This window comes from Poecilia reticulata, linkage group LG13, assembly GCF_000633615.1.
Source record: "Poecilia reticulata strain Guanapo linkage group LG13, Guppy_female_1.0+MT, whole genome shotgun sequence".
Taxonomy (NCBI): Eukaryota; Metazoa; Chordata; class Actinopteri; order Cyprinodontiformes; family Poeciliidae; genus Poecilia; species Poecilia reticulata.
The window spans coordinates 13,669,555-13,679,669 of NC_024343.1; the positions used below are offsets into that span (position 1 = coordinate 13,669,555).

At 38.1% G+C, this 10,115-nt stretch overlaps 2 protein-coding genes across 3 annotated transcripts; one reads left to right on the forward strand and one right to left on the reverse strand.

Annotated features, from left to right (window-relative positions):
- Positions 1 to 220: 220 nt before the first annotated feature.
- Positions 221 to 3,557, forward strand: LOC103474719 (E3 ISG15--protein ligase HERC5-like). Its single transcript, XM_008425874.1, has 7 exons — positions 221 to 241; positions 305 to 471; positions 1,070 to 1,136; positions 1,256 to 1,326; positions 1,521 to 1,704; positions 1,872 to 1,974; positions 2,060 to 3,557. The coding sequence occupies exons 1-7, from the start codon at positions 221 to 223 to the stop codon at positions 2,278 to 2,280; spliced, it is 834 nt and encodes a 277-aa protein (XP_008424096.1). The 3' UTR covers positions 2,281 to 3,557.
- yif1b (Yip1 interacting factor homolog B (S. cerevisiae)) lies at positions 3,085 to 8,258 on the reverse strand. Of its 2 annotated transcripts, none has more exons than XM_008425550.2 (8): positions 8,084 to 8,258; positions 6,712 to 6,814; positions 6,462 to 6,591; positions 6,275 to 6,379; positions 5,836 to 5,972; positions 5,383 to 5,538; positions 5,208 to 5,301; positions 3,085 to 4,383 (listed from the first exon to the last, which is right to left on the reverse strand). In XM_008425550.2, the coding sequence occupies exons 1-8, from the start codon at positions 8,127 to 8,129 to the stop codon at positions 4,228 to 4,230; spliced, it is 927 nt and encodes a 308-aa protein (XP_008423772.1). In that variant the 5' UTR covers positions 8,130 to 8,258; the 3' UTR covers positions 3,085 to 4,227. The 2 variants fall into 2 exon arrangements, with proteins under 2 accessions (XP_008423772.1, XP_008423773.1); XM_008425551.2 differs by having other exon boundaries at positions 8,093 to 8,257.
- Positions 8,259 to 10,115: the final 1,857 nt, after the last annotated feature.

A 10,115-nucleotide genomic window follows, 5' to 3' on the forward strand; every position in this document is an offset into this window, starting at 1 on the left:
GAAAAAAGTCAGAATTCTGACTTTAATCTCAGAATTCTGAGAAAAAAGTCAGAATTCAGAATTCTGAGAAAAAATTCAGAATTCTGAGAAAAAAGTCAGAACTGTTTTATTTTTTTTCCAGTGGCCCAAATCCTCTTCCGTACCTTTAAACACAAGGCTTATTAGTAGGTAGGTTTAAAGACTGACCTTGTGTTTATACATCCGAGGACATAAATACAACATGCACATAGCAGACAGACATGTGAATTGTGTTGGATTTCAGCTTTCCCATATTCTTGTTTGTTTTTCTTTTAAAAACCTATAGCCTCAAGTGGAGGAAAGGAAGTACTTCCTGTTTGGCGTCCTGTGTGGCCTGGCTCTTTACAACCACAACATCATTCACCTGCCGTTCCCGCTGGCGCTCTTCAAGAAGCTGCTCAGAGTCAAAACGTCCGTGGACGACATGAAGGAGTTTGATCCTGTCATGGCACAGTAAGAAACATTCTTAAAATCCCTGGCTGTGCAGATAAAAAGGCACTTAAGCACATCAGAAAAGTATCACAAATATGACTTTTCTTCATATTTGGCATGGTTCAATTCAGACATTATTAGTGGTGAATGGAGCTTCATTAATAAAGTTTGAAATTTGCTTTTCTAAGTCAGAATAAGTACAGCATGAAAAAAGAATATTAAAAAAAGAGTAAAATGTTTCCAGACCATCCTGTATTTTGTCTAAGAAATCTAAAAATAGAAAATTCAGAATAACAAAGTAATTGCTTTTCTTGAATCATTTACAATGTTTTAGTCAATCTATCTTACCCACAGATAAAAACCTTTTCAGACACTTAGATACCTGCATATTGCAAACAAATCACTGACATTTCTATTTTTTGGACTAAAGCACATGGAAAATATGTATAAACATGTACAAATGGTGCTAAATTAAAATGATATTGAGGTGCTCCGTGATTTATGGAAATCATCAGATAATGAAAACTAAACTTTATTGTTTTTATCAAAAGTTCAGAAAAAACTTGAAATTTCATAATGGAAAACAAACTACTTTCCTCACCATTGTTTGTGTGTTAAGGTCATGGAGGTTCATGTTGGAGGACTACACCCCTGATGACGTCGAAGCCCTGGAGACGACTTTCACTGTAGGTTTTCTAAACATAAGCTGAGTTGCATCCAGCTGGGTTTATCCTCTTCAAAAGATGGACATTTTAAAAAAATGTGTGCAATTTCCTAAACCTATTTATCCATGATGACAAAACAGGTTTCCTGGGGTGGTGAGAATGCTGAACTTGATCCAAACGAACCTGGAAAACCTGTCACTGGATCTAATAGGTTTGTTTTAATTTGCATTTCCATCTGTTTGCATCTCATATTTATGTGAAAAGCTGTTGCTGCAGCCATCTGTGGAAAGGTTCCTGACTCCAGTTAAGATGAACAATTGTGCAAGAATCTTCAGACTTGTAATAATCTACCAGTCAGTGTCACGATTCATTAGGTGCTGTTTGTAATATTCTTTATGTCTACAGGAAAGAATTTGTCGCTGCCTTTGTCAACCATGCCTTTAACAAATCAGTGGAGGGAGTGTTCAAACTCTTTAAGGAAGGGTTTTTCAAAGTGTGCAACATGGATGTCGTGGAGTTCTTCCAGCCTGAGGAACTACAGTCGGTCATGGTGGGCCAAGAAAACTATGACTGGGAAGTCTTCAAGGAGGTAGCCACACAGCTCCTAGTTTTAATGCTTTAGTTTCATTAACATGCATTTTTTGTTATTTGTTCTAAGGTAATGTAAATAAAATCAAATTCTAAAGATTAGTGATGTAGGTTGAGTTGTAAAAACAATTTGAAATTATGTATTCATGTGTGTTTTTAAATTCACAGAACACAGTTTATGAAGGAGGCTATCATGCTGATCATCCAGCCATCATCACCTTTTGGAGGGTGTTTGAAGATTTCTCAGCAGAAGAGAAGAAAAAGTTCCTCCGTATGTTTTCCACTGTTTATTTTGGATCAGCTTTAGACCTACCCATGGTTCTGTTTCATCCATTTTTATTTTTGTTTGTGGCCAGTGTTCCTCACAGGCTGTGACAGAGTCCCCTTCTTGGGAATGGAGTGCATCAAGATGAGAGTGACCATGTTGCCAGATGCCACAGAGAGACACTTGCCTGAATCCCTCACCTGCCACACCTTGCTGCTGCTGCCCTACTACAGGCGATACCCGGTGGAGAGGACAATGGAGACCAAGCTCCTTCGGGCCATTAATCACAACAGAGGCTTCTGGAAGAACTAGAAATCTTTCTTCAAACACACCTTTTTGGTTACTAGGTTTTCCACAATCTAAAGATTCATTAACCTTCTGAAGACATTACAGCAATATTACCCGATATACACATCTGTAGTTCTCATTTACTGGGTTTTCTTGTGGGATAACAAATGTTTCCAGGCTCAGTACTTTAGGGTTTATTTAAAAATGTAAAGTATTATACTTATTTATCTGTTAATGATGGAAAGGAAATGGGACACTGGAAGAAAAGGATGATGAAACAAAGTGGCTAGACACAAGAAAGCAAATAATAGGACAGAGGGACAAAGAGCTAATGATTTAAGTGTACAAAACGACAGGATGATTGGAAAAAGTCTGGAAATATAAATATTTTCCATACTTACCAGATATAAGAAACGGAAGGAATAAATTCCAGGCTGTGTAGAAATCATGCTGACATACCCCGTTTCTCAATAAATTTGTAATTATTTATGGAACTTGAACACAATAATTAAATTACGTCTTAGCTCAAGAGCTCACTTTAAGCACAATTAAGTAATGCCACAATAAGATTTAAGCATGTATCAGAATGTTTCCAAACAAAAGCTAGGGCAAAAAAGAAAATCTTCAACACATAAGTCTCAGGGGAGATTCATATTTAATCCACATTTAAATCCTGGAGCTCAGACAATTCGCTGGACTTACATTTTAGACTTTATCCATATTTGTTCTTTGCATTATATCTCTTGTACATAATTGAATACTCTGCTTAAAAGAGAAATGGTAGCTATTTCTGCATCATAAGAGTAAATAAACATTCCACATCAGCAATGTCTTGCAGTTCTTTATTTTGACAAAAAATATTAAACCAAGAACAGTGATAAAAAATGTGTCCAACATGGTGGGGTGTAAATTCAGATTTGTTTCACAGGTCTGGGACAGTTGTCTTTTTGCAAGAATTGAGTACATTTGGGGCATTTTCTTGTGCAAATTCAGCTACAAACAGTTTAAAAAACCAAAAGCAAATTCTGACATCACTTTCAGTGTTCAGTCTCTTTATTTTATCATCTTTCCTTCTTCCAGTATAACTTCAACTCTCAGTCAGCATCACAGCAATAAGACTCCATCCTTCTAGGCAAAATACTTCATATTTAAATAAGTGCTCATTAAAAATATCTTCAGTAGCACCGAAGGAGCTCATTTGAAGTTTTATGTCAATGTGAATTACACCCTGGCTAGAAATAAAACCTATTATTGGAAACATAAAAATGTCTGATATTAAATTACATTTATTCAGCAGTAAACTTCTACAGTCTATCTTTGTGTTTTTGCATCTAACATTGTTCCTTCCAGCAGATCTCTGTCCAAGACGTCCGAACATGTTACCGAACACGACCTAAATGGTTAAACATTTGAAGCCGCATTCGTCATGTAAACTTTTTCTCCACAGGATCTGACATATCTCATTAAACAAGCGACAGAAAAAGTTGCACAAAACATTTAGGGAAAGCTGGCCGATCAGGTAGCAACCTGGAATAGTTTGTTCGTAGTATCAGGTGGAGGAGAAGATATGAGGCTAATGTGCTTTCTTTGTGCAGTTCTTAATAAAACACCTGCGACGACCAGACGAGCAAAATCTGTAACGTAGCAACTTAATCAATTCACAGACGTACATAAATATTCATAAAAAAAAGTCAACATGCAATTATGCAGTAAAGACGCAGAGCAGTTAAAGCCACATGTTCTTGCTACAAAATCTGAAGATGTTAAATTCAAAAGAAAAAAAAGGCAAAACAAACAACGTGGCTGTGCTCAGAGGTGGAGGCAGAAGTGTCTCACCTCTTCATTGTTTGGTAGCGAGCGTTTTGCCCGATGACTTTAGCGATGTGGTTCTTTGAGGAGAGTTTGTGTTTCTGTTTCTGAGATGATGCCATGCAGACAGTTCTTCTCCAGCAAAAGTGAGAGCTGAAGCTTCTATCTGACGAGGTGATAGGTGAGCCAGTACATGAAGACGGGCTGCGCCGCTGCGATGGACATGGTGAGGTACATCCTCAGTTGGTTCCTGGCTCCTCTCACCAGCTTCCCTTCAGCCGCCGCCTCGGATAAGAGCTTCAGACGCAGAGTGCGGATCTGCTCGGAAACACGCGAAAACTTTGCTGAACGATTTGAGAAATGTTTCTACTCCCAAGTGAACCGATTGTTAAGTTTGAAATTGTAATTTCAAAACTAATTCCCCTGGTGCTCTTGGGTTATAAAACAGGGAAAGATTTAAGGCACTCTAACCAGTCCGCCTGAGTAATAGCTCAATAAAAACAATCAGTCCTGCCTGAGATGCCTTGGCATGACTGAAACAAGACTGTTCATGCTCAGAAACTCTTCAATGTGGCTGAATGAAAACGATTTCTCAAAGACAAGTGGGTGAAATTTTCTCCACAGCAGCGTACATGAGACATCGGCCATTTTTACACTTAAAGGCAGCTTTTATATACCAGGTAGAGCAACAGCAACTTTAAGGAGCTTTTCCATTTTCACATCAAGTCAGACTGATGTAAATAGCTTTTTATCTTCATGCATTTGTCTAATATAGAAACTAGTTTCACAATCTGAAAGATTTAGTTGTGACAAACAGGACAAATCTTTATAAGTGGGTAAAAAAAATAATAAAGCTGGACGAGAACACGATGAGAAAAGCGTCAAATCATTATAATTACATTGTAACAATAAAATGCATTAAAGGTAATAATGGGGGTTTCAAAATTAATCCAGAGCAGGATTAAAAAAAAAAGAAACAATCCTGCAACAGTCTGTAACAACATTTGTCATGAACATGCTAGGAATGATGTATGAACTGCGTCTGGGATGACCTGGAGTACGAGGTGGAGGTACAAGCACCAGAAGAGCAAAAAATAAATAAATTAACAGATTAAAATAATTAAAAACTGCTTCAGACTCACCATAAAGACAAAGATGGCGGCACAACACCACAGCAGGGAGAGATAATATGCTAGTTTTCCAAACAGAAGACCAGCGACAACGCCTAAAATCATTCTGGAAAAGCAGACCATCTGGTGGTTAACTAAAGATACTGCAGAAGAAATCATTTTGACAGAAATATGCACCAGCACATACCCGACATATTTGTATCCCGAAAAGGCTAAAAGGTCTATGGTGGTGAGGTCTGTGTTGACAGTGACGAGGTAGAGTGAAAGCAGGACGGCCAGGACCTCCATGATCAACCACACCAACGCCGAGCTGGCCTGAACTCCCAGAAGCTCTGGGGAAAACCTGAGGAGCAAAGGAGACATAGTCATAGTGATATCTTCAGTCAGCCTTTATCAGCTCATTACAATAAGTCATATTTGTGGTTTTTGCTACTAAAAGGACTATTATTCCAAAAAAAAAAAAAATCAATCGGCTGTAGGTTGCCATTGAGATCAGTTGTATTGTCAAAGTATCTTAATGGAAAACCTTTTTTTTTTTGTTTTTTTTCCCCACCAGATGCGAGAATCAACTAACTCATTGTTTGACACGACAATCAGCAGCTGCAAACTGCAGCTTGGACACAAAGTAAGGCTTCCGTACCTGTTCTGTGTGCCAAGAGCCAGACCAGCCACCAGGATGTATGTGATGAAGCCCATCGTAGGAATGTAAAGGTCAGGAGCGTTGACATCAAAGCGCGGGGCAACGGGGATGTCCTGCTGATAACTCACCTCCCAGTTCTGCAGGAGAAAACAAAATTCACACAATTATCAAGTCCGTTCATATTTGGCTCAAGTGTTTATGGCTTATTTTAAGTCGTTTGTAACAATGGCTAGGATTTGTTAAGCAAACTTTAAATACAAAGAAAGATGTTCTGGTTTCTGTAAGTCGAGCTAAAGGGACATGGAACCCCATACATTGATAAAAATAAGTTTTTACCCCCAATCTTGATTTAAATAATTTATTTCTCACTACACATGTCCATCAATTACAATTCAATAGCTGCCTCAAAAACTCATCATACTAGAAAACACGAGCTTACCTGATGCATGTAAGGAAAAACTAAAATTCCAAGCTTCTTTCCGACGTACACTGTGTCAACAGCAAAGTAGTATTTCAGCTTGGATATGGGAATAAACCTGTCCAGCTGAAATACAAAAAGACTTTATTTAATGTCCCTGCATTTCATTAGAACCATGCTGATCAGCTACATCTGTAGCCAGTCCTACATTTTTGTCCACCATTTCCCTCCCCTGGGATGCCAGTGAGCTGCCATAAGCCATGGCCAGGTTGGACATGGGGTCCGACAGGAGGGACTGGCCAGGAAGTCCTGCTGCTTGAGGGTCAGCCTGCTGATTTCTGTAAATAAATTAATGAAATATGATAAGAGCCAGAAACCAAAATCCAATTTTTTCACTTTAGTTGCCGATTCAACAACTGGTTGAGTGAAATATAAGCCAATCCAAGGACAGATCCCACCTGTAGACTCCTTGAGCCCCGGGCCCTGTCGCACTTGTGTCGTCAAACAGCTGGCTGCCATCTGACCCATCCATTGAGCTGTTCCTCAAACGCATATTATGCTCTGTGGGATATATTTGGTAAACAGGGATTAATTAAATTGCTTAATTTGGAGTTAAGCAGAATCAGCAACTCAAGCAACAGTCAGCCAAGAAGTTTAAAATAACCCCAGCATGCACTTCTTCCAATTACTAATAGGCTCTAAAGCACAGATGTTAAACTCCTGTCATTGCTGGCTGGTGTCCTGTCATTTTTTTTTAATCCATCTCTCACTGCGGACTATTGGTATACAAACTCTACTTGCTGGTAGCAAACTGGCCATTTGGGTTCAACTGTACAAATTGAAGAGAAATGAACCCAGCATGGAGCCAAGACACTAATTGGTCTATAGTTACAAGTCTGCAAAAGATCAGTAATGTAGGGTTGACAAAAGCAGTTTTAGATCAAGTAGAGGGGGTGGGGGGAATCCTTTTTTAATACAAATATTGGCTGATGAACTTAGCTCAGTAAGGATGATAGTATTTGTTCAATAAAAATAACCTTGAATATTGAGACAACATATTCTTGTATATCCTTTGTACATTTAGCCAGCTGAATGGACTTTAAACACCTTTAATTCCTACAACTGATGTGTTTTTACAAACTAAGACGTTACAGAGCACAAACAGTGGAAGAGACATTCAGTGAATAATGAAATAATTAAGTCAGAGACGAGCTTAGCTCAATTTCTAACCACAGTACTTAAAACTAAGAAATCCCCCGATATTGTGCAACCACAGTGCATATAGTGAGTTACTTTGTTTACATGCGCTATAGAAGTTTGTCAACCTTTACAACTTTGTGCCACTGAACAAAATATCAAGGTTTAATCAAGCGCAAGAGTTGTTTTGACCAGATCCCAAACAGATTGGGAATTAGCTTGAGAAGTTTGAGTTGAAGTAATTTGGCGCACATCTGCAGCCATTGCTCATTGTCAGAAATAATGTTATTTCACACTTATAACAAAGCGACGACAATAACTATCACAACAATGTGTACATCTCTGTAGTGACGCTAGCTGGTTTAACCGGTTATAAAATAAATTAGCTGTTTAGTAGTGTCGACAAAGATGACAGTTTGTTAGTGAAGCCGTAGAAAACAAAAAAAAAATGATAAAAATGACTAAGAATAGGCATGTTACGAGTTGTCTGGGTACAATAAGTTCAACTTATTGTTAGCTTCAACCTTATTGTTAGCTTCAACCCGGTACAACACAGAGCTAGGTGTAGAAAGCTAGCAGCGGTCTCCAGGGAGCATGCTAGTCTACTTCTCTATTCGAGTCGAAATCACGTACGTAACTTACGCTGTCTGAACCCACTCTGTGCGGCGGTATATTCCATCTGATTAGACCCTACAGGAGCAGCAGCTGTCAAAATATCTAACTGAAATCAGATGGAGTTAAGACAAGTCAGCGAGCTGCAGGGGGAAGTGATTCATAACATTTACACGGAAGTGAACGTTAGGTGTTCTAAAAGCCGACTCTAATCGTCGAGTCAGTTGAATTAAATAAAAAATACCGCCATCTAGTGTTCAAAAGGGTAAACTTCAACTCTGTCTGAGGTCAGAGCCTGTTTTGGGCAATTTGTCCAAAAAAGTAGCATTTTTTAGCAACAGTTTCGAGTACAATGTTTTTTTTTCCAAATATAAATAAATTTATATGGAATTAGAGAAAGTTTGCCTGTCAGGACCAGTAACCTGATAGTTATGTGTGTGTTTTTTTTTGCCCTGTAAAAATTGGAAGTGTTAACAGCTGGTAAAAACCATGTTCAGAATTAATGATGAGCTGTAAAGGAGGAGATTCCCTCCTTAATGCAGGGCAAATCATGGCGAGAAGAGGTGTCTCCCTACACCATAGGCTTCCTACTGCAAGAGTTTAGGATTATTTTTGTCACGCACAGATCATCAAAGCTGTCAAGATATCATCATTTGACTCATGTGATACTGCATAAAGCTAATGGGTAAGAAGTAATATGATTACAAACAAGGCAGACAGGGAACTGGAACACTTCTTGTTTTATTGTATCCTTAAGGCACTGATCAAATGATTAAGGCAACCAAGCTAAATTAGTCATTTAGGTCACTGTTTAACCAGTCAATTACTATATAAGGACATGCACTGATAATGTTGGATGTCCTGCTCAAGCTTATAACGTTGGCTTATTGATTAATTATTATAATGACTGATATGCTACGGTTACATGAGATTATCATGTAGCCAGAGTGCAGAACTCTGAGATTTATGGTGTCTTAATGCTATTCACTTCAGTTCAGTTCAATGAGGTGAGTGGTGAGGGAAATTAATAAAACAGTGTAATAACCAAAGAATTATTCTTCTTTTCCAATCCCAAGGACTAGTTCCATATAGGTTTTCTGCAGTCCAAAAATATGTTTTATTATTGAAGAGAAGAAGATTATATGCCTCTGCAGGGAAACCACAAACATAGCCATCTTAAAGCTGTGGGGATCTTACCGAACTGTGTTGCTATGTAAAATATTTAATAGTTAGAGAAAAGACAAAACTTTCAACATTAAAAAAATATATTCATCAATCATTTTACAGGACAACAGATGACAGCTTTACATGTTCAATTAGAAAAACACTAGGGAGTGATGAAATAAAACTTCTGATTGTGATTCTTAAAGGTGCTGAAAACATTATTTTGTGCTGCTGTCTACATTGTCTTTAGCTCTGAAATGTGTGGCATGTCATAGATATTGAGAACGTAAAGAAAACACAAATCCTTCAGAAATGTGATAATTCCAAACTTTTCATTGAGATTGACAGGGATAGAGAGAGAATCTGCAGCAGCTGACCTGTCGTTCTGCATCATGCATCACTGATTTATATTATATCTCTAAAAATAAAGAGCTTAGTTTTTAAATCAGAGGAACATATTTTTCTTTTTTGTCCGTATGATTACTTGGACCTACCGTGAAATACGCTACAGACTAAATAATCAACGATTCACATCAAAAACACAGCACTACAGATAAATAGTAGTTCATTAAAGACTGATAAAACACATGAAGTTTGTGGCTGTAGCGTGACAAAATGTGGAAAGGCTCAATGGAAATAATCATTTTTTTTCAAATGAAGATAATACAATGGGTCTGCAATGAGGATTATGAGATCAAACATAGTGGTAAGACTGCGGAAGGAGTTGTGGGAGTGTAAAGCGCACTTTCCTGACAAAATTACCATCATTAATAATTTTGTACAGTTTGCATATCATGCTACACATGAAACCTCCCTACACTCCCGAACCCCCACCCCTCAGAGAGAGATAGTGAAAGATATGCTGAGTAAAGAAACTCTTCCTTGAGGC